Raw genomic sequence first — 25,100 nt, forward strand, 5'->3', positions numbered from 1 at the left:
CGCAGCCATCATGGGAGTACCAACTCCCATGATACTAAAGTATTACTCCCAGAGTTACACAGCTCTACACTGAGTTTAAGCAGCTCTATGCAGCTCAGCACCGAGTTTTTACTCCCCAACGCAGCAGTATGCAAGGGGTGCGCGAGGCAGACACAAGAAATTAAACATGTTAAAACACTGTTTGCTCCTTAAAACAGAGCAGACAATCTACAGTTAGCATTCTGAATATTCACACGCACTCTATATGAAACTTTACATGTTCATTACATGCAGAATAAACTTAGCACACATCCTGCTGCTGCCATCCACTGGCTACAGTCGTCTTGCAATACAGAACACTGACATATACACAGTGAACCCTCTCACATGTATACGACTCCATATTTCCCATATCTAACATGATAATGATCGATTTACCTCAAAACCCCGTGGATATCCACACCGGACAAACGCTGCATGTTGCAATCCGGAAGACGAGAGGGCGTCCTAAACGCGTGGTCCCCTTTTATAGAATCCCAAAATCTTGCATGATTGAAGGAGGTATCACAAATACAAAAATGCTCTCTGGTGGTGTTAATTGTAAACTGCGCTATGTTTTCCTTCCAGTTACATATATTAATTTGTTTCAATTTATTTCATTTATATAGCACCAAATCACAACAAAGCTGCCTCAAGGCACATCACACAAGTAAGATCTAACCTTACCAACCCCTAGAGAGCAAGCACACAGGTGACAGTGGTATGTAAAAACTCCCTTTGATGAAGGAACCTCTGCTAGTCTGCTTGAGGAAGAAACCTCAAGCAGACCAGACTCAAAGGGGTGACTCTCTGCTTGGGCCATGCTACCGACACAATTTACAAATCAATTCACAAAAGGAATATACAGAAAATGCTGTTGTGCACAGGGCAGGAGGGCTTTCAGCACAAATACCACACCCATCTCTGGATGGAGCTGCACCTTAAACAGAGAGAAAAAACAGAATCAGGTATCAGAAAGACAAATACAGTATCATTTGTTAGCATTAAACAACAAGAACAACAAAAGAAATACTAAGGTGATCGCTGGCCACTAGCCCTAAACTTCACTAAAAGACCCAGAATTTAGATAAAGTTGAGGCCGCGGCACGCTCCAATTACTAATAACATGAATTTAAAAGAGTAAAAAGCATAGTAACATACTATGCCAGTATGCTAGCCATACGAAAGAGAAAATAAGTGCGTCTTAAGTCTGGACTTGAAAGTCTCTACAGAATCTGACTGTTTTATTAAAGCAGGGAGATCATTCCACAGAACAGGGACACGATAAGAGAAAGCTCTGTGACCCACAGACTATTTATTCACCCTAGGGACACAAAGTAGTCCTGCACCCTGAGAACATAAAGCTCGGTCCAGTATGTAGGGTCTAAGTAGGTCAGCTAAGTAGAGAGGTGCCAGTCTGTGAACAATTTCATAGGTTCAATCAATCAATCAATCAATTTTTTTATATAGCGCCAAATCACAACAAACAGTTGCCCCAAGGCGCTTTATATTGTAAGGCAAGGCCATACAATAATTATGTAAAACCCCAACGGTCAAAACGACCCCCTGTGAGCAAGCACTTGGCTACAGTGGGAAGGAAAAACTCCCTTTTAACAGGAAGAAACCTCCAGCAGAACCAGGCTCAGGGAGGGGCAGTCTTCTGCTGGGACTGGTTGGGGCTGAGGGAGAGAACCAGGAAAAAGACATGCTGTGGTTAGTAGCAGAACCTTAAAATCTGATCTCACAGGGACAGAAAGCCAGTGAAGACCCCAAAATGGGTGTAATGTGGTCAGACTTTCTGCTTCCTGTATCTCTATAGGTAGTGGTTGCATGAGATTCAAACAGTGTGTGTGTTTATGTAGTTCCTAGGTCACAGAGGAACTAATTATATTTTCATACACATCTCCATATGTGGTCTTGGGTTCCATTGATTTTTCTGTCTCTTCTTTAACATTCTTTTTTTTTTCTTTTTTTTCTTCTTCCCAGAATACTGACTTTTGCCACATCAGATTTTTGTTATTGTAAGTGCAGAATGTAATGAATTGATCAAGAAGAGAATTTTGTCAAATAATGTTCTTGTTTATAAAAATTTAACTCAGAAATTGATTTAACTATTTATTGGACTCTAAACCGTCTTTGCACATCATTTACGTATTATAATTTATGAACCACTGTATTTTCTCTGGGCAGCACAGTGGATTAGTGGTTAGCACTGTTGCTTCAGTGAGAAGGTCATGGGATCGATTGCCACCTGTGGCCTTTCTGTGTGGAGTTTGCATGTTCTCCTTGTGTTTGTGTGGGTTCCCTCCGGGCGCTCCGGCTTCCTCCCACATCTAAAGACATGCAAATTATGTGAATTGGAAACTTTACATTGCCCTTAGGCGTGCATGCAGGTGTGAATATGTTTGTTTGTCTATATGGGGCCCTGTAACAGACTGTTGTCCTGTCCAGGGTGTACCCCGCCTCACGCCCTCTGACTGCTATGATGGGCTCCTGCCCCCCGCAACCTGATCTTGGATAAGCGGTTGATGTTTCTTCATTTATCCATAATTTCTGTTTTATTCAGTGTTGAAAAATGCAACAACTTTTCATTCTTTAGAAGAATTTAGTTTGTGTGTGTGTGTGTGTGTGTGTGTTTATTTTCCCACAGAGAAGACACAGAGGAAGAGAGAGAGAGAGGGTGACACTTACTTAACCTCTGCACTCATCTGTTGATGAGGGTGAAGTAACAGATTGCAGAATTAATGCTTCCTGTTGATTTGGCAGCTAAAGGAGATCATGGGGTGTTAAATCCATGTGCGCAAATGGACAGACCTGACACTTGCCCAACTATGGAAAAGTGAGCAGTTAAATGTGGATTGTATATGACATGAGCATGAAAAGTGTTTTTTAAAAAGTATTCACATAACATGTTGCTGTCAGGCATTACCAATTACAGATTACAATAATACCAAGTAGTGCAAACTGTCAGTTTTAAGGGTTTAACAAAAATATTGCATTAGCAATATAGCCAATCAAGCCATATAACTGGACAAACTAAACAAGGACTGCTATTATTACTAATTATCACTTTTACAGCCAGTTTTCTTTAGACAAGTCGGTGGGATGGATACATGAACATTTCCAAGTCTCTGAACATGACTTGGACTTGAGTAACATCAATCATGAAGAAATACAAACTGTAGGGTAAATATGCTATAGGCTAGATAACACGGGTGTGACTAATTCTGCTACGTGGGTATGTGACAAGTACAATACAGCTTTTCCATCATCTCAAGGTTCCTCCAACTCCCCGTCACTGTTGTTGGGAATATTTCATACAGGCATCAGCTATAGGCCAAAACACTCATTTTCTTTACTGGAGGATAGATTCTGTCCCAGCATGCTCTGGGGGTGTCCATTTAAACTGACAGGCATGTCTCTGGACTCTGGGAGGAAAACATGCAAACTGCATTTAAGTATGAATCACAAGGAGTGTTTCATTATGGTGGGGGGTAGGGTGGGGGGGGGGGGGTCTGACTCCTAATCAAGACTTGTTCTTCTTGATCGAGACTTCAGAACATTTATATATTCTTCTTAACAGTATATGTAAACATTACTATTACTATTTACCACATTCAGATGTTTTTCCTCACTTTATCCATACTAATGGAATGCAGATCCTGATTTAGTCTCCCCACATCATCCAGTCTTCTTTCTTTCATTTACTTCATTCATTCACTCCTCAAAATACTCCCTCCATCTTTTAAACACACTCTCTTTGCTTAACAGCACATTTCCATCTGCAGCTGTGTCACCCTAACCTCCTGCACATCCTTTCCAGCTTGGTCCCTCTGTCTGGCAAATAGGTACAAGTCCTTTGAACAGCTTACTATACACCCTTCCTTAGCCTTTGCCACATCTCTTTCAACCTTAGGCCACATATCTTTGTACTCTTGTCAAATGTTATCATCTTGCAGACTATCACAATTCTTTTTCACAAACTCTTTTCTCCTTATACTTTCCTAATACCCCCGTCTCACAACAGCACGAATGAGCATAAATGCCGTACAAATTGTCATTCGAATGACATTCGTGCAATTCGTGCTGCATTTGAACTGCACTCAAATGCCTGGTACAGCATTCCTGCAGCAGTTAGCACATTTGTGTGTTGCTTGTGCTGGAAAACATTTGAACGGCGGTCAAGTTGCATTTGTACGGCATTCTTACTGCTGTACAAATGGTCATTCGAATGTCAATCATGCAGTTCGACCTGCAGTCGAACTGCATTCGAGCTGCATTTGAATTACTCAGACATTATTCATGTGGTACCTAGGAAAATACACCAAATTGGCACAGCCAGCACAAATATAACGGACAGACACACTACTGTCGTGCTGCATGCGAACTGGGGAATATTCATATGGCAGTCATACTGCTGTGTGACTGCCTCCTCAAATGGCATTCGAACTGGCATATGAACTGGCATCTGAAATGGCAACCCAACAGCATTTCAGTCTGATTACATCACACATCCTGATTGTGCCCCCAATAAGCTGGTCACCTGTCCCGTGCATCCTGTTTAGGGTGCGCAAAGGAAATATTGAAATGTGCAAAGTCTGTGGCATGCAATTATTATGTGCACTAGATGTGAACATTGCGCAATCACACCGAATACACCTTGTGTCACAGCGAGTCAGCGCGTCACAAGCAGTGTGGCAGTCTGGATCGAGTTTAATAGCTATGTTAACATGACATTATAGATACATCTTCTGACACATGAGGTAGACTGACAATGGATCTGTGGTATCATGCACATTCTGGATGTTACAAAGTGATCACAGGCACTGCACATCAGCGCATCTCTGTGACACGCACTGCGACCATCTGGACAGGGTCTAACAGCTATGATAACATGATAATACAGATAAATCCTCTGACACATGAGGTGGACTGACAATGGATTTGCGATATCATCCTCATGCTAGACGTTACAACATGATCACAGGCATTGCACATCAGCTCGTCTCCATGATGCACTGATGCGCACTGCGGCTGTCTGGATGGGGGTCTAACAACCATGTTAACTTGATATTACAGATACATCCTCTCACACATGAGGTGGACTGACAATTGATGTGTGATATCATGCACATTATGGGCATAAGTGTCATACCGCAGAGCTTTTGACTCGCTGTGGGGCAGGGTGCCGTGCAGCTTCACGTGATGTTACAGCTAAGATGATGATCATAATACACATATGTTATGTAACCCATGAGAGGGCATGACCATGTATCTGTAACAGCCCAGTCAGATGAGCTGTGCAGTGAGTCAATGTGTCTCAGAGCTGGTTGAACAGGCTGTCACTGTGATGCTGAGCATCAATTGCATGTTTGACTGAACATTAAACAAGTTTAGAAGACAAAAAAATAAAAATAAATAAAAGATGACAGGTTGTATCTGCACCCCGCTGAGGGTGAGGAGACTGTGGAGGATGAAAAGGGGGCCATCAGCAATCTGGACTCCAAACGCGCAAACACACACATGCACACGGATCGGCTCCTGCCTGAGTAGAGCGCACTATCGGTGTTAACACACACTTAAGGGGAAAATTTCAGTACTGACAAAACTGGCCGGCATGGCTGATCCATTTTATTAATTCTTTTGTTTGAATTTTTCATGGAGAAGTGCTGCATAAAAAAAGCACTGAATAAAAGCATCGCCACATTTTGGATTTGAGAGCGCAAAGAGTGCCGTGTTTGGTTGCTTTGCATTGGTTGGTGGTGGTGATGCTTGCAAAGTCATTTTTTCCCTTAAATCTGGCACAACTGTGTAACTATAAATGACTGTTCTCCACCCTTCCCTGTTGGTTAGTCGGATATCTGTGCCAAATTTCACCAGCAGTTTCACCAGCTCCACGTTCCCGTCAATGACGGACTGGTGGAGTGCCGTCTGTCCTTCTGGTCCAAAGGAGTTGATGTTGAATTTGCAGTTTGTCATACGAGGTCTGTTAGAAAAGTATCCAACCTTTTTATTTTTTTCAAAAACTATATGGATTTGAATCATGTGCGCTTGCATCGGACAAGCTTGAACCTTCGTGCGCATGCGTGAGTTTTTTCACTCCTGTCGGTTACGTCATTCACCTGTGGGCAGGCTTTGAGTGAGCACTGGTCCACCCCCCTCATCGGATTTTTATTGTTTAGGAATGGCGGAGCGACTGCCGCTTTGTTCCATGAAAATGTTTTCAGAAACTCTGCCAGACAGCCAGATGGAAACCATTTGGAAGATTCAGATGGCTTTTGGTGAAGATTCTATCGGTATCACACGGATTAAGGACCATTAAAACTGGATTAAAAACAGCCCACAGTGGTGCCATTGACAGGCTGGAACGAGCAGATCACTTCCAAATTTAAGGCTCTGTTGATGCAGGACGTCGTGTGACTAGCAGAGAAGTTTCAGAAGAGGTCGGGATCAGCACTTTATCGGCACATTCCACTGTTAAAGGAGATTTTGTAATGAAAGACGTGCGGACAGATTCGTGCGTTGGGACGCAGCCGCTCATGGCGCGGGACAAACAACACCTCTGTGTGTAGGGCTGCAGCTATTGATTATTTTAATAATCGAGTATTCTATTGATTATTCTGGCGATTAATTGAGTAATCGGATAAAAAGTACTTAAAAGTAGTCATGATTCAGCAGCACGAAATATACATTAATCTATTGATTCGTGGGGGGGGGGGGGGGGGGATTAGGTTATGGTTAAGGATAGGGTCGGGGTAGGAGTAGGGTTAGGAATAGTGAGTTTAAAAAAAAACCCAAAAATTTTACTTATTTCGTCACAGACCACAAAAAAAACAAAACAAAAAAAAAAAAACGTGAGACTGGGCTGGATGGGATGTAGTTTCTGTTTTGTTTTTCTCCAACTTGTAAAATTTAACCATTTTTTTTTGTTTGTTTGTTTTTTTTAAGTTTGGTGGACTGGGTCTCTGCGTTAAAAAATTTTTAATCCCGCTTTCTCTGCAATTCAGCACATGCATTTCAGCTGGAGGTTGAACATGCAAGCCTCGCAGTCAGTTTTATTATTATTATTATTATTATTATTATTATTATTTAAGTTACAGTGTTTGTGAAGCGCTGCGTGTTGCCCCAAAAAGCGAAAATTAAAAAGCGTAACACTCAATGCGAGTATGAGCAAAATACTGTCTTTCAGTCCCCTCTTTCAGACTGTGACAGTCTGAAAGAGGGGACTTTTGCTGACAGGCTCTTTCAGAAACTGTCAATGTGGCCGGGGACGGAGCTGTGATTCGACCGGTGTGAGCAGAGTGCTGAGAGAGACAGCAGCTGGCCGTGTCACTCCCCATGGAGAGCAGACCGTGTGTTTTTTAAAAATAGACAGATACACTGCTTCACTTTAAATGCACAGTCAGTCTATTTTAGATGATCAGCATGGACCCTCTATCTCCTAAAAGGCTTAATTTTACTCTGTGTGTCACGTTGGAAAGCAGCAGCTTTTGGAATTAGCCTTTACACGTTTTATGGCCATGCTCTAGTCTTCTTCTATTTTTTTCTGGGGACGTTACAGCACCACACCCAGGCCTGGCATATGTACTACAACGTTAAAGTTTCGAGGCAATTTGCCTCGAATATTTTTTGTAATCAAATTATTCAAGGTACTTGACTAATCATTTCAGCCCTACCTGTGTGCACTGCTTACGCTTTTATGCATAACAATGTGCTTAAATTAGGTGGTACCCTGTGCAAGTATGCACAGAGGAAACCCACTTGCGTTACTCTTGTGATTATTTTTATGCTGCTCTCGGCACTTTTCGAGGCAGCGCGGGGAAATCCCTTAATCACGCCTCCCTCTCCACCACCCTCCCCACGTTCACCCAGTACGTCATGTGTAAACCCAGAGACAATAGAATACTGGACATTTTTTATGCTAATGTGGAGTATGCTTACACCTCCACCCCCCCACCCCCCCTTCCCCCACTGGGACGCTCTGATCACAATCTCGTCTATTTGTTCCCCCAGTACACACCCAGGGTGAGAAGAGAGCCAGTGCAGAAAAGGTCAGTGAAACTCTGGACTGAAGAGGCCACTGAGAGGCTGAGGGACTGTTTCAGAACCACAGACTGGAGCATGTTTCAAAACTCTTATGGTGAAGACATCAACGGCCTGACCCAGTGTGTCACTGACTACATGAACATCTTCAACCATTTTGGCTCCTCCACGCCTGCCCCCTGCCTGCTTCCAGCCCTCCACATGTCTCCAGCAGCCAGCCCTCCAGTCCCTCTGACCCCCCCACCTTCTACCCCCTGGTCACCTCCACTGCACGCCGGACCTCATCCCTTCTGTCCCACGACTGTATTCAGCACCAGACAATCTCAGCTCACACCTCAGCTCCCCCCTCCCTCCCCCCTCACTGTAACTCCGACCGAGGTGAGAGGCCAGCTCCTGCAGCTGAAGCAGAGGAAAGCAGCAGAACCTGATAGGATCTCCCCGAGGCTGCTGAGGACCTGTGCAGATGAGCTCTGTGAGGTCCTCAGCCACATCTTCAACATGAACCTCAGCCTGGGGGTGGTACCCAGCCTGTGGAAGACTCCTGTGTGGTCTCGGTTCCCAAAACACTGCACACCAAGGAACCGGCCCACTACAGACCAGTTGCCCTGACCTCCCACCTCATGAAGACCATGGAATGGCTCGTCCTGTCTCACCTCCGCACCATGGTGAGCGACACCCTGGACCAACTGCAGTTCGCCTACAGACCCAACATTGGGGTAGATGACGCTGTGATCTACCTACTGCAGCGAGTGCTCACTCACCTGGAGATCGGCGGGAGCACTGTGAGAGTCATGTTCTTTGATTTCTCCAGCACTTTCAGCACCATCAGACCGGCGCTGCTGCAGGGGAAGCTGGAGGGTGCAGGTGTGGCTGGACTTCTCGCCGCCTGGACCATCGACTACCTCACTGACGGCCCACAGTATGTGCGGCTGCACGGCTGTCAGTCTGAGGTGGTAAGGTGCAGCACCGGGCCCCCCAGGGCACCGTCACTCACCTTTCCTCTTCACCCTCTACACCTCGTACTTCACATAAAACACAGACAGCTGCCACGTCCAGAAGTTCTCTGATGACTCCGCCATTGTGGGTCGTGTGTCTGAGGGGAACGAGCTGGACTACCGGTCGGTCATCACAGACGTGGACTGGTGTGAGCGCAACATCTTGTGTCTCAACACCAGTAAGACGAAGGAGATGGTCATCGACTTCAGGAGGAAACCACCACCTCACCCACTGGTGAACATCCAGGGGGAGGACATAAAGACTGTGGAGAGTTTCAAATACCTGGGCGTTCACCTCAACAGCAAACTAGACTGGACTCACAACACAGACACCCTGTACAAAAAAGGTCAGAGTTGCTTCCACCTCCGGAGGAGACTGAGATCCTTTGGAGTGAGCAGGCCTCTGCTTAAGACCTTCTACGACTCTGTTGGAGCCTCAGCTCTCCTCTATGCTGTCATCTGTTGGGCCCCAGGCAGCACGGAGTGGGAGAGAAAGAGACTGAACAAGCTAGTCAGGAAGTCCAGCTCTGTCCTGGGCTGTCCTCTGGACTCTGGAGGAGGTGGCTGAGAGGAGGGTGTTAACCAAGTTCAAATCCATCATGAACGACTCCTCTCACCCTCTGCACCGGACTGTAGTGGAGCTGACCAGCTCGTTCAGTGACAGACTGAGGCACCCTCAGTGCGAGAAGGAACGATACCGCAGGTCGATCCTCCCTGCTGCTGTCAGACTGTACAATAACACTGTGAAATAACCACATGCAATAATATGTCCACAAATCATGTGCAATATAAATACGAGGGCTGTCAATAAAGTAACGGTCCTTTTTATTTTTTTCAAAAACTATATGGATTTCATTCATATGTTTTTACGTCAGACATGCTTGAACCCACGTGCGCATGCGTGAGTTTTTCCACGCCTGTCAGTGACGTCATTCGCCTGTGAGCACTCCTTGTGGGAGGAGTCATCCAGCCCCTCGTCGGAATTCCTTTGTCTGAGAAGTTGCTGAGAGACTGGCGCTTTGTTTGATCAAAATTTTTTCTAAACCTGTGAGACACATCGAAGTGGACACGGTTCGAAAAATTAAGCTGGTTTTCAGTGAAAATTTTAACGGCTGATGAGAGATTTTGAGGTGATTCTGTCGCTTTAAGGACTTCCCACGGTGCGAGACGTCGCTCAGCGCTCTCAGCCGCCATCGTCAGCCTGTTCAAGCTGAAAACCTCCACATTTCAGGCTCTATTGATCCAGGACGTCGTGAGAGAACAGAGAAGTTTCAGAAGAAGTCAGTTTCAGCATTTTATCCGGATATTCCACTGTTAAAGGAGATTTTTTTAATGAAAGACGTGCGGACGGGTCTGCTTGCAGCCGACGCGACGCTCCGCCACAGGAAAAACACCTCTGTTGAAAGCCTTAAGGACAAGTTGGAACATGTCCTGCTGTTAAACAATTTCTCATATACTCACTCCACTGAAAGCCATCAAAAGCCGCCTGGATTTTACAAATGGTTATCAACACGGAGGTGTTTTTCCTGTGCCGCCGCACCGCATCGGCTGCGTCCCGACGCGCGGACCCGTCCGCACGTCTTTCATTAAAAAAATCTCCTTTAACAGTGGAATATCCGGATAAAATGCTGAAACCGACTTCTTCTGAAACTTCTCTGTTCTCTCACGACGTCCTGGATCAATAGAGCCTGAAATGTGGAGGTTTTCAGCTTGAACAGGCTGACGATGGCGGCTGAGAGCGCTGAGCGACGTCTCGCACCATGGGAAGTCCTTAAAGCGACAGAATCACCTCAAAATCTCTCATCAGCCGTTAAAATTTTCACTGAAAACCAGCTTAATTTTTCGAACCGTGTCCACTTCAATGTGTCTCACAGGTTTAGAAAAAATTTTGATCAAACAAAGCGCCAGTCTCTCAGCAACTTCTCAGACAAAGGAATTCCGACGAGGGGCTGGACGACTCCTCCCACAAGGAGTGCTCACAGGCGAATGACGTCACCGACAGGCGTGGAAAAACTCACGCATGCGCACGAGGGTTCAAGCATGTCTGACGTAAAAACATATGAATGAAATCCATATAGTTTTTGAAAAAAATAAAAAGGACCGTTGCTTTATTGACAGACCTCGTATGTCCACAAATCGTACAATCACAACCTATCTATGCCTATCTCGGCTTTCAGTGCTTACCAGTCGAGTGAGTATAAGAGAACTTGTGGAGAGCTGGACATGTCCCAACTTGTCCTCTAACACTCAGAAACGGAGGTGTTCCTTTGTCTCGCTTCATCAGCGAATTGGTCGTGACGCGCGAAGCCTCCGCGCGGCTTTCCATGACAAAATCTCTTGTTAAAAGTGAAATCTGCCAGAAAATGGCTGATGTCCAGCTCTTGTGATAACCAGAGAAAGAGCACACGACGGTCTCGTATCCACAGAGCCATCAGCTTAGAAATGATCCAGTGGTTTGTGCCGCGACGTCACAGCTCAGAGCGCGGCGCACCGACCGTCCTTAAAGGGGTCCTTAAAGCTGTAGTTAAAGTCCTTATTCTCTGTGAAGCCCATAAAATTTTCACCAAAAGCCAGATAAATTTTTCGAATGGTTTCCACGTGCCAGTCTCTAACAGCTTCTGAAAAAATTCTGATGGAAAAAAAGTCCAGACAATGAAAATCCGACGAGGGGGCGGGACCACTCCTTCCACAAGGCGTGCTCACAGGCGAATGACGTCACCGACAGGCGTGGAAAAACTCACGCATGCGCACGAGGGTTCAAGCATGTCTGACGTAAAAACATATGAATGAAATCCATATAGTTTTTAAAAAAAATAAAAAGGACCGTTACTTTATGGACAGACCTCGTATGTGTGTGTGTATGTGTGTGTGTGTGTGTATGTATATGTGTATATGCATATATGTATATATGTATGCATCTGCACATTTACATGCACACACACGTACGAGGTCTGTCAATAAAGTATAGGTCCTTTTTATTTTTTTCAAAAACTATATGGATTTCATTCATATGTTTTTACGTCAGACATGCTTGAACCCTCGTGCGCATGCATGAGTTTTTCCACGCCTGTCGGTGACATCATTCGCCTGTGAGCACTCCTTGTGGGAGGAGTCATCCAGCCCCTCGTCGGAATTCCTTTGTCTGAGAAGTTGCTGAGAGACTGGCGCTTTGTTTGATCAAAATTTTTTCTAAACCCGTGAGACACATCGAAGTGGACACTGTTCGAAAAATTAAGCTGGTTTTCGGTGAAAATTTTAACGGCTGATGAGAGATTTTGAGGTGATACTGTCGCTTTAACGACTTCCCACAGAGCGAGACGTCGTGCAGCGGTCCCAGGCGCCGTCGTCAGCCTGTTTCAAGCTGAAAACCTCCACATTTCAGGCTCTATTGATCCAGGACGTCGTGAGAGAACAGAGAAGTTTCAGAAGAAGTCGGTTTCAGCATTTTATCCGGAAATTCCACTGTTAAAGGAGATTTTTTTAATGAAAGACGTGCGGACGGCACAGGAAAAACACCTCCGTGTTGATAACCATTTGTAAAATCCAGGCGGCTTTTGATGGCTTTCAGTGGAGTGAGTATATGAGAAATTGTTTAACAGCTGGACATGTTCCAACTTGTCCTTAAGGCTTCCAATGGAGGTGTTTTTCCTGTGGCGGAGCGTCACAGCGGCTGCGAGCCGATGCTGCAATCCGCCCGGATGTCTTTCATTAAAAAAATCTCCTTTAACAGTGGAATATCTGAATAAAATGCTGAAACCGACTTCTTCTGAAACTTCTCTGTTCTCTCATGACGTCCTGGATCAATGGAGCCTGAAATGTGGAGGTTTTCAGCTTGAAACAGGCTGACGATGGCGCCTGGGAGCGCTGCGCGACGTCCCGCTCCGTGGGAAGTCCTTAAAGCGACAGAATCACCTCAAAATCTCTCATCAGCCGTTAAAATTTTCACCAAAAACCAGCTTAATTTTTCGAACCGTGTCCACTTCGATGTGCCTCACAGGTTTAGAAAAAATTTTGATCAAACAAAGCGCCAGTCTCTCAGCAACTTCTCAGACAAAGGAATTCCGACGAGGGGCTGGACGACTCCTCCCACCAGGAGTGCTCACAGGCGAATGACGTCACCGACAGGCGTCGAAAAACTCACGCATGCGCACGAGGGTTCAAGCATGTCTGACGTAAAAACATATGAATGAAATCCATATAGTTTTTGAAAAAAATAAAAAGGACCTATACTTTATTGACAGCCCTCGTACATGCTTATATATATGTATATATGTATATGTATATATATATATATGTATGTATATGTATATGTATGTATGTATGTATGTATATATATATATGTATATGTGTGTGTGTGTGTGGGTGTGTATATGTATGTATGTATGTATATATATATATATATATATATATATATATATATATATATATATATATATATATATATATATATATATATATATATATATACAACCCCTGGCAAAAATTATGGAATCACCGGCCTCAGAGGATGTTCATTCAGTTGTTTAATTTTGTAGAAAAAAAGCAGATCACAGACATGACACAAAACTAAAGTCATTTCAAATGGCAACTTTCTGGCTTTAAGAAACAGTATAAGAAATCAGGAAAAAAAAAATGGTGGCAGTCAGTAACGGTTACTTTTTTAGACCAAGCAGAGGGAAAAAATATGGAATCACTCAATTCTGAGGAAGAAATTATGGAATCATGTAAAACAAAAGAACGCTCCAACACATCACTAGTATATTGTTGCACCACCTCTGGCTTTTATAACAGCTTGCAGTCTCTGAGGCATGGACTTAATGAGTGACAAACAGTACTCTTCATCAATCTGGCTCCAACTTTCTCTGATTGCTGTTGCCAGATCAGCTTTGCAGGTTGGAGCCTTGTCATGGACCATTTTCTTCAACTTCCACCAAAGATTTTCAATTGGATTAAGATCCGGACTATTTGCAGGCCATGACATTGACCCTATGTGTCTATAGCAAAGAATGTTTTCACAGTTTTTGCTCTATGGCAAGATGCATTATCATCTTGAAAAATGATTTCATCATCCCCAAACATCCTTTCAATTGATGGGATAAGAAAAGTGTCCAAAATATCAACGTAAACTTGTGCATTTATTGATGATGTAATCACAGCCATCTCCCCAGTGCGTTTACCTGACATGCAGCCCCATATCATCAATGACTGTGGAAATTTACATGTTCTCTTTCAGGCAGTCATCTTTATAAATCTCATTGGAACGGCACCAAACAAAAGTTCCAGCATCATCACCTTGCCCAATGCAGATTCGAGATTCATCACTGAATATGACTTTCATCCAGTCATGCATAGTCCACGATTGCTTTTCCTTAGCCCATTGTAACCTTGTTTTTTTTCTGTTTAGGTGTTAATGATGGCTTTCGTTTAACTTTTCTGTATGTAAATCCCATTTCCTTTAGGCGGTTTCTTACAGTTCGGTCACAGACATTGACTCCAGTTTCCTCCCATTCGTTTCTCATTTGTTTTGTTGTGCATTTTTGAGACATATTGCTTTAAGTTTTCTGTCTTGACGCTTTGATGTCTTCCTTGGTCTACCAGTATGTTTGCCTTTAACAACCTTCCCATGTTGTTTGTATTTGGTCCAGAGTTTAGACACAGCTGACTGTGAACAACCAACATCTTTTGCAACATTGCGTGATGATTTACCCTCTTTTAAGAGTTTGATAATTCTCTCCTTTGTTTTAATTGACATCTCTCGTGTTGGAGCCATGATTCATGTCAGTCCACTTGGTGTAACAACTCTCCAAGGTGTGATCACTCCTTTTTAGATGCAGACTAACGAGCAGATCTGATTTGATGCAGGTGTTAGTTTTGGGGATGAAAATTTACAGGGTGATTCCATAATTTATTCCTCAGAATTGAGTGATTCCATATTTTTTTTTTTTTCCCTCTGCTTGGTCTAAAAAAGTAACCATTACTGACTGCCACAATTATTTTTCCTGATTTCTTATAGTGTTTCTTAAAGCCAGAAAGTTGCCATTTGAAATGACTTTAGTTTTATGTCATGTCTGTGATCTGCTTTTTTTCTACAAAATTAAACAACTGAATGAACATCCTCCGAGGCCGGTGATTCCATAATTTTTGCCAGGGGTTGTATATACATATGCATGTATGTGTGTGTGTGTGTATATATACATACATATTCTATTTCAACTTCCTTTTTTATGTCTTGTACTGTTACAAGCATTATTATTATTGCTTATCCTTGCACACGCTGTTTGATGAACATTTTCCTCTACTTGCACCCACCTTGTGTGTTCTTTTTTTAAGAGCTGACGTAACATATGAATTTCGCCTCTTTGAGATCAATAAAGTTTATCCTTATCCTTAAATTAAATCACCAGAATAGGCATTTCCATCCTTTTGTAATATTTACCACCATCTGCCCTTTAACATTCCTCTCCTTCATACCCTATCTACCCATTATTTCCACATCACCTCTGTTACTTTCACCAACATGCCAAATGAGATATACTCCAGTCACTACTCTTTCATCCTTGGGGCTACTCTTTACCACTGCATCCAGCTCAATCCAGATACCTATTTGTGGAGCATAAACATTATTGACATTCATCATCAGCCCTTCAATTTCACACTTCACACCAGAGGTGGGATGAAGTCACCAGCAAGACATTCTCAAGTCATGAATCGGCAAGACTCAAGTCAAGTCTCAAGTCATAACGACCAACAATTGTTTGCAAGCTGAGACTTGACTTGAGAATGTCTTGACAGTGACTTCGTCCTACCTCTGCTTCACACCCAGACACACACATAACCTCCAACACACGCAGTATATGCTTCCTTTAAAATGACCACAACAACATTTCTCTTCCTAGCCACACTACGATACAACAGTTTGAACCCACCTCCAGTGCTCCGGGCCTTACTTTCTTTCCATTTGCTCCCTTGTTTGAGAACTCTCTTTTTTTGGTGAAATGTAGGATCATATGTATTGCTTATCATAAGAGAAGGCAAGGGAGCATGAATCTTTGTCACCAAAGAAATGAAAACTTGAAGGAAAACAACATTGTGACTGGCAATGGCATAATCCAGTCTGCAGCCTCACCCCTAGATGACACTAAATCGTAGCTTTGGTCAAGTGAGGGGTGAAATTCAAAGCATACTGTCATAGGTAAAAGTAGCGTAATGCACTTTGTTTTCCTTCCTTCAGAGGTCTGGAATTAGAAATAGTTGTGAATTAGATTCCCATTTGTCTGTGAGTGAAAGCTAACATTAGCTAGTTTCTAATGTTTGCTTTTTAATGTAAGCTCACTGAAGCTATCATGTTACCTAGCATTAGCTAACTCAGAGGTGACTGAACAGAACTTCAGCGGTCACTGTGGGTGTTGTGGGCTGGGGTGTTTGGCTGGTTTGGTTTTTGTTTTCTGTTTCTCCCACCAGGTGGTATGCATTCAGGACTGAGTGGCTGAGCATTAGGACCTCACCCTGAACACCTGAGGCTTGTTTTCACATGCAGGTCATCAGGACTCACAGCTGTGGTGTATTATCTCTTGATCAGAGATTGCTGCATTTAAACATTGAATGCACAGTGTGTGATTGCCAGAGACTCGACCTTGTGAGCAGACGTGTGAGATCGACGTCAGGAGCTGATGTATAGATTTAAGCCAGGAAGTGTTTGCTGATTGCGTGCACCTTTGAGTTGTGTCTCTCTGTGTGGAGTTGGACTCACCTCATGTTTTCTTTCTTCACAGACTTGGTTTGTCGCGGCCACCTGGGGGGTGTCGGCAGGGTCCCTGGGTCCGAACTGCTGTGGCTCCAGACCGTTTGCGCTGTTGAGAGCGCGCCGTGTTTCCACCTCACCAGACCGCGGACTTTTTAGTTGTTTAGCACTGCACTCACTGTTATGTTTATTAAATTCTGTTATCCTTTGAACCGTGCTCTGCTTATTTTATGCTGGGTCCTTTCAAACGCTGGGTCGGTGCTCCGACCGCGTCCGAAACATAACAGTGGGAACAAAGTTCTTGATAATCCACCTCAAGTGGACACACTTTGTTCATTTGATTAAGTATATGCACTTAAATGTGAATAACTGTAAACAGGAGCCACTCATAGTTCAGCTAATCTTATTTGTTTAACCCTCTGGAGTCGAATGACGCGCCCTCGCATTAAAAGTCACATGACCTAATTAAGCAGACGTAACAATCTGCTGCACTCTGAAGCTCCCTGTAAATGCATGTTGAATGTGGAGACTGTAACCGTTATAGCGCTTTCTAAATTTTGTCAATAGACCTAGTATAACTTGACTTATGAGTATTTTTTGCCATACATTTTCATGAATATTATTATTATTTTTACTGTGCGTTTATGTACACACACAACAAAAAGGATCATTTCCTTCTCTACTGCAGTAGTGACAACGGTGGGAAGAAATATGACTCCTTCCTCATTGGTTGGCTGGTTCATGAATTTTCCACCAATCAGAAGTCACTAACCCCACATGTGTTCACTAACCCCACGTGTGTTTGATCACAGCCCACCCACCCCATGTGGGTTTGATTGTGTGGTTGCTTTCTCTTTATTACTGATGGTGAAAGTGTGCGTGGTTAGTGTTTTGTTGTTGTTTGGGGTTTTTTTGTTGTTGTTGTAAAAATGAAGCGTTTTATGAATGTGGAGCAAGCGCTTCAGTTATTTTTGGAACTGGAGGAAGATGGAGCGCACAGTGCGTTGTCAGAGTCTGAAACAGACAGTGACGATTCTGGTGCTGAAAGAGATGATCCCTCTTTTGTTCTGGAGGAGCAACCAAAGCAGGTAGATCTACCAACGTGCACACGGAGATCTGAACAGAGAGTCGGAGCGCGCGCTTCTGTTTCCAGATCCAGATCTCCGCTCGGACGTGCAGCAGAGACATGCCCCAGCGCTGACTGCTGGAACACAGAGAAGGACGCAGACACCGCTCCAGCAGTAAGCAGATTTCAGGGTCGGAGAACACCAGGAGTCCAGGTTGATACCCTTTCCACCCAAAGCCCAAAACACCTTTTTCTTTTGTTTTTTGAAACTGACACAATTAGAACAATTTGTACCAAAGCCAAATAAAATTGCTGCAAAAAAAAAGGCATTAGGGAAAAAATACAACTGGACAGGCACTGAAATGGAACATCTGTACAAATTTTTTGGACTTCTGAGATACATGTCATTGGTGTCACTGCTAAGTCTCCAGGACTACTGGAAACAAAATAATATTTTGTCTGTGCCCTTTCCAGCGAAAGTAATGTCCAGAGACAGATTTAGATCGATATTCTGGAACATCCACCTAAGTGATCCAGATGAGGATGTAGAAAATGATAGAAAAAAGGGACCACCAAGTCATGACAAACTGTTTCGAGTCAGGCCTCTTTATAATGACATCCTCAGTGCCTGCCAGGCTTATTACCACCCGAGGAGGGAGCTGGCAGTGGATGAAAAGATGGTGGCGATGAAGGCAAAAACTGGAATAGCTCAATATTTGAAGGACAAGCCAACAAAACGGGGCATGGAACTTTTTGTGTTGGCTGTTTCAAGTAATGGCTACACACTCAAGTTCACCATTTACCCTGGCAAGACTGTGACCACAAGTGAGCACGGGTTGTCATACGATGTGGTCATGAACCTGATCCAGCCATTCTCGCTTGGTACTGGGTACCACATTTACATGGACAATTTTTACACAAGTCCCAAACTGTTCATGGACCTGGCTAACATGAAGTTTGGGGCATGTGGTACATACAGGGAGAACAGACGAGGATGCCCCTGAGGGAGGGCAAATGGTCTCACTAAAAAAAATCTGAAAGAGGATCTATAAGATGTATAAAAGAGGGGCCTCTGGTGTTTGTAAAGTGGATGGACACACGGGAGGTGTCCGTCTGCTCCACCATCCATCATGCATTTTTGGGTGAGACAGTGCGGAGAAGGGGGAAGGATGAGAAGGATGGACCCTGGATGGTGAAAGACATTCCCTGTCCTACCCCAGTCTTGGCTTATAATAAAACATGGGTTGAGTCAACCTATCTGACCAGCTCATCCAGTACTACTCCACCCATCGGAAAACTGCACACTGGTACAGGACAGTGTTGCTGCACTTCCTTGACGTTGCAACCACAAATGCATTGATCTTGCATCGTGAGATTAACAGTGTCAAGCAAGTGCAGCCCATGACACACAAGGACTTTATGGTGGAGCTGCCATGTCAACTGTGTGGCACAGACAAAACAGGTGTCCCACAGAACAGGAGCCAGAACCATGTTCCTGTGCCAATTGTGACAGGCACAGATCCTTGCCAAAAAACACAAAAGGCATATTCAGGTGCCAATGGCAACTTCAGGTGGACAACCAGAGGAGTGACACACCATGGAAGTGTCAGGCCTGCGATGTGACCCTCTGTGTTGTGTTGGGCAGGAATTGTTTTTTTGAGTGGCACAAATAATTTGTGTTGCATCTTATTTTTACATCTGATTGTTTTGTAAATAGTTTAGTATTAGCATTTCCTGCATTATATGTTTTTGAAATGTACAATTTATATTGTAAATAATTGTACAAAAAAAAAACAGCTGAAGCATTTCCTGCATTTATGTAAATAGTTGTATTTAACTTTTTTCTACATTTTCCCTATGTTTATGAAATTTACAATTTATCTTTACATTTTAAGTTATGAAAATGGTTTGTTAAACAAGTTTGTGGTTTTCACAGTCAAAAAAAAAAAGAAACAAACTTTTTCTACTTGGAGGTGAGAGGTTTTCTACAGGTGAGATTGTGCTGAAAAAAAAATGACACCAAAAAAGGCCAGGTAAACACTTTTTAAAGGTAAATTATAAAGGTAAAACCAAAAGTAGTCAAAAACTGAAAATTATATCCCGGACTCCAGAGGGGTAATCACCTTATCACCTGTGAGGTGATTAAACATTTATTTAGTTTTGTTACACAGGCCGTTTGCCACAGAAGAAAATATAATTTTCATACTATGTTTGTACGGACAGCTATGAAACAGAAGTGTCCCTCTGCTGATGGAGTTAAGCTTCAGAATGCATTGAATGATGAAATGAAATGCTGTACAAATGTCTATAAATAAAAACAATGTATAAGGACAAAATCATGACAGAATATAGAAAATTAGCAGAACAATGAAGGTAACTGCTGAAACGTAAGAAAATCATGTTACTGTTGATGTTTATTTGATGCTTGATGACTTGGTGAGGAGATGGTGTTTGGGTAGAAAATGAGGAAACAAATGGAATTCTTTTTCATAAGGAGCAGAGAATATAAGATTTATCTTCTTTCTGTTGCTTTATGTTCATGTGAAATGATTATGTAAGTAGGAAATGAATGAATGAAATGACATAAAATGATATGATTGAATTAATGAAATAAATATGAGATATGTGTGGGGAAAAAAAATCCCAGCCAGGCCACGAGGCAACACACCTTTGTCTAGATTTTTGAATGAATCAGTGAATGAGCGGGGAACTGGACGTGCAGTGTTAAACCTGAATTGTGGCCTTTGACTTCCAATTACATGGACTGCATGAGTAAGCATAATGTACAAGACATGAAACTTTTAAAAGCTGCTCTGGTTTAACCCTGAAGTGATAAAGCTATTTTAGCAACTAATATTACCGATTGGGTTCTTTTATGACCCCATCGACTTTATTTGGAATGCTTCTATGTAAATTATTGGTTTAGGGTTCTTCTTATTTATTTTGCTGCCTAATATATTTGTCCACTATCCTTTTCATCCTCACTCTGGGCATCAAGAATTGGTCTCAGTTGCTTGTGGAGCTCTAAATCTTGCTATTCTAGGTCTGTTAGCCATGCTTCATTGCAAAACAGTAAAATATAACGATTAGAGTTGGCAAATTACAATACCATCTGAAGCTATAATGTTGAATATCAAAATAGAGTTTAGCAGCTAGCTACCAACCTGTGATGTCACCATGTTAATGTCCACAAAATGCTGAGCACGGACGGATGGACGGACACATGCAAAGCCTTCGCAATACCCGATGGCTATATTTGATTTCCTTGGGTAAAATAACATAATAATAGATCAAAATGATCAGGCTTATTTATACATTGACTTATTTTTTTATGTAAAATTGATAGTGGTGTTTTGGTGTGCTGTCAGTCACCACAAACACTTAGCAACTTAATGCCCCAACATGTCTTCACAAACCCTGAACTTTTCTGGTCTTTCCACCAGCTTGGTTGTCACACTAGCTTGGAATCCACAACCGTACTGGTGAAAAATAAGATATTTTGGGGTGATTAATTCAATTTTTGCTATCAAAAATTAAACCAAAGTAGGCCTGGCTACAGATGTTTTAGGTCAGAAATGGGATAAAATGGCATTTTCGCTCTAATTTGACATTGTGGCACACTAAGGCATGATTCCGAAAACTAACAATGCAAATATGAACTGATGACAAAGTGGATTTTAGGGTGCTGGATTCTTCAAATCCTCAAAAAGTGTGTGGGGATAAGCCTACTACCAGATATTACTTGGCAAAAAGTCATAAAGTATGATCTAATTTAGTTGTCAAATGGAACCTAATTTATGATATTATACAAGCATTATTCACAAAGGTTGATTATAAGATTTGTATATTTTACAATACTTTGGCAATAAGCATTTATATTTAAGGTGTTATCATTTAAATGTAGCCTTTAAACTGATGTAGCATTGTGTTTATTGGCATCTGTGTTGACAAGTGTAAAGCTACACATCTACAGAACACTTGGGGTACAGTGGCATGATAAACTGCTGTAAAAGCAACTCATTCAACATTGAAGCAGTGTGGTAAATCTGCGAATGTGTTCACAATTCTTGAGTAGATTACTCAAATAATAGTCAGAGTAGTTGATTTCAAGTTATTGTTATTGTGAAAATTTCATATACTGGTACTGTACAGAACAGATATCCTTGTCCTTTTCAGGACAACTGACCACTGACTGCGTATTATTACATAGTACAGAGTGAAAAAATGAGTCAAAAAATCACCTAAAACCAGGAGTAAGACATCTTGTCAACTGAGTCAGTTGGTTGGTAAAGGGAGGGAACTTCCTCCTGCAGAGCTGCTAACTGCCAGAGACCTCCTCAGATATGGCTTGTACCTGAGAGACATGGAGAAGAGAAACTATCCTCTGAGTCAGCTGATCAGCCAGGATCTATGTGCAGCTCTCCTTGCACATTGGTCAAAGGCTAATGCTATACTCATGGGACCTGTGATCAATAACACCCCCCATATCCCCGTAGGGTCCAAGCTTAGGACTCTTTGGGAAAAGTTTCCAAAGGAAATGTTAAGGTGGGCTTCAAATACAGATTCATGGTAAAACTGGACAAGCTCTTTGATATCCTGACCTGCCAGTGCTCCATAAAGAGCTGCAGTGAAGAGAAGTGCTCCTCTGATTGTGGACAAACTGCAGCTGTTCCCAAACAGCTTAGGAACTGATATTCCTCAGAGGACAACGGGAAAAGACTGGCAACATTGGACCACACCAGATGAGCCTTGCAGGCTTTCCTGAGACCAAAAGGCTGGAGCAGAGAGAAGTAAACAGAGAGCAGAAGAGAGAGGCTACAGAGAGAAGGCAGAGTAAGCGGAGTCTGCCAAGGAGGAGGAGAAACAGAGGCGGCAAGTGGAGCTCATGCAGGTTGAGAGTGACGAGGAGCTGACCAGCCCAGAGGAGTGTCCCATCACAGAGGAGCTAGTGCCATCCTGCTCTACTGATGAACCTGCCTCCTCCTCCTCTAATGAGGAGCCAGTGCCATCCTACCCCACTGATGACCCATCCTTCCCAAAGAGGATGAAGTACAACACAGCAAATAGCAACGTTGCCCTGCCCAGTCTCAGAGAGACTGCTGAAATCACAACATCAGCCTGGATTGATGCTGGACTCATCACAGAAGAGAACCCCACTCTGGTGATAGACCACAACAAGGTCAGTAGGGCACAGGAGCGACTTACTGCAGACCTGGTGGGCACATTTAAAGCAGGAGACGGGTCTGAGCTGCATCCTCTTTGATGGCAGGAAGGATGATACCAAGATGATGATGGAAGTGGAGAGCAGCCAGTGAAACTTTCCTAGTTTGATCAAGGAGGAGTATTACACTGTGTGCAGTGAGCCTGGAGTCAAATACCTTTGGCACTTCACTCCAGAGGACAGGAGCCATGCTGATGTGGTAGCAGGTCACCTTGTCTACTGGCTGAGCAAGAAAGGTTGTGACCAGACTCTGATGGCCATTGGAGAGGACGGTACCAACGTCAACACTGGTGGTGTGATGCACCATGTGAAGGTGAAACTTGGCAGGAAGTTGGTATGGATCATGTGTGACCTGCACACCGGTGAACTTGACCTGAGACATAGAAAAAGTCTCAAATGGTTTGATTCCTGTTCTTACATGTGGACTGTCCCATTGTCCACCTTGTGCTCCCGGGTTTGACTACGTCACGTGCACACCCTCTATACGAGGTCTCTTAGATAATAAACCAACCCTTTTTTTTTTTTTTTAACTATATGGATTTGAATGACATGCGATTACACCAATCATGCTTGAACCCTCGTGCGCATGCGTGAGTTTTTTCACGCGTGTCGGTGACGTCATTTCCCTGTGGGCAGGCCTTGAGTGAGATGTGGTCCCGCCCTCTCGGCTGAATTCCTTTGTTTCACACGCTGCTCGAGACGGCGCTCGTTGCTTTATCAAAATTTTTTCTGGACCTGTCAGGAATATCCGAGTGGACACTATTCGAGAAATTAAGATGGTTTTCTGTGAAAGGTTTAACGGCTGATGAGAGATTATGGGGTGTTTCTGTCGGTGTAAGGACTTCCCACGGAGCGGGACGTCCTGCAGCGCTTCCAGGCGCTGTTGTCGGCCTGTTTCGAGCTTAAAACATCCTAATTTAAGGCTTAATTCACCCAGGACATCGTGAGAGAACAGAGAAGATTCAGAAGAGGCCGGCATGAGGAATTTATGCAGACATTCCACTGTTTAAGGACATTTTTTTAATGAAAGACGTACGCGCAAATTCGCCGAGTCGTTTCCGTGACGACTCGGCAAATCTGTGTGCGCCGCGACAGGAAAAACACCTCCGTGTTGAAAACCATTTGTAGAATTCAGGCGGCTTTTAATGGCTTTCAACAAGTGAGTAACTGAGAAATTGTTTAACAGCTTGGGCATGTTCCAACTTGCCCGTTAAGATTTCCAACGGAGGTGTTTTTCCTGCCGCGACCCCCCGCGGTCGGGTCCAGCCCGACATGCGACTCTGCCCACACGTTCTTTCATTACAAAATGACCGTTAACAATGGAATGTCCGAATAAACTCCTCATGCCGACTTCTTCTGAAAGTTCTCTGTTCTCTGACGACTTACTGCGTCAACAGAGCCTGAAATGTGAAAGTTTTCAACTTGAAACGGCGAGACGCTGCCGCCTCGAAGCGCAGATCGCCGTCAGGCGCCGTGGACCGTCCTTAAAGCGACACTACCAGACCAAAATCTCTCATCAGCCGTTAAAATTTTTACCGAAAACCAGCTGAATTTATTGAATGGTGTCCACTCAGTTGTGCCTTACAGTTTTGAAAAAAATTTTATCAAACAAAGCAACAGTCTCTGAGCCATTCCTAAACAATGAAAAAAATCGACGAGCGGGTGGACGACTCCTCACTCAAAGACTGCCCACAGGCGAATGACGTAACCGACAGGCGTGAAAAAACTCTCGCATGCCCACGAGGGTTCAAGCATGTCTGATGTAATCACACGTGATTCAAATCCATATGGTTTTTGAAAAAATAATAAGGTCGGATACTTTTCTAATAGACCTCGTATGAGTATAGCGTATATATATTTTTACAGTCTAGGGTTGATGTCCATGTGTTTTCTTTTTAGGAACTTGTGGTTTTCTTTCATATGATGCAACTGTCAAAGGTCAGTCAAGCCCTCAGAGGTTTGAACACTTAAAAAAAAAATTTAAACTACCAAAGCTGAAACTGTCCTTTAAAGCAG

General features: G+C 43.3%; 1 protein-coding gene across 2 annotated transcripts in view; it reads left to right on the forward strand.

Annotated features, from left to right (window-relative positions):
* The first annotated feature begins 2,778 nt into the window (after positions 1-2,778).
* Positions 2,779-25,100, forward strand: part of nap1l4a (nucleosome assembly protein 1-like 4a) — a 101,586-nt gene continuing 79,264 nt past the window's right edge. Inside the window, exon 1 of one of the 2 annotated variants that reach the window (XM_034176890.1) lies at positions 2,779-2,857. In XM_034176890.1, coding sequence (XP_034032781.1) covers positions 2,823-2,857 — 35 coding nt within the window. In that variant the 5' untranslated portion in view covers positions 2,779-2,822. The remainder of the gene's footprint in view (positions 2,858-25,100) is intronic. The other variant, XM_034176888.1, reaches the window with a different exon arrangement.

The sequence above is a fragment of the Thalassophryne amazonica genome, chromosome 8 (assembly GCF_902500255.1).
Source record: "Thalassophryne amazonica chromosome 8, fThaAma1.1, whole genome shotgun sequence".
Classification (NCBI taxonomy): Eukaryota; Metazoa; Chordata; class Actinopteri; order Batrachoidiformes; family Batrachoididae; genus Thalassophryne; species Thalassophryne amazonica.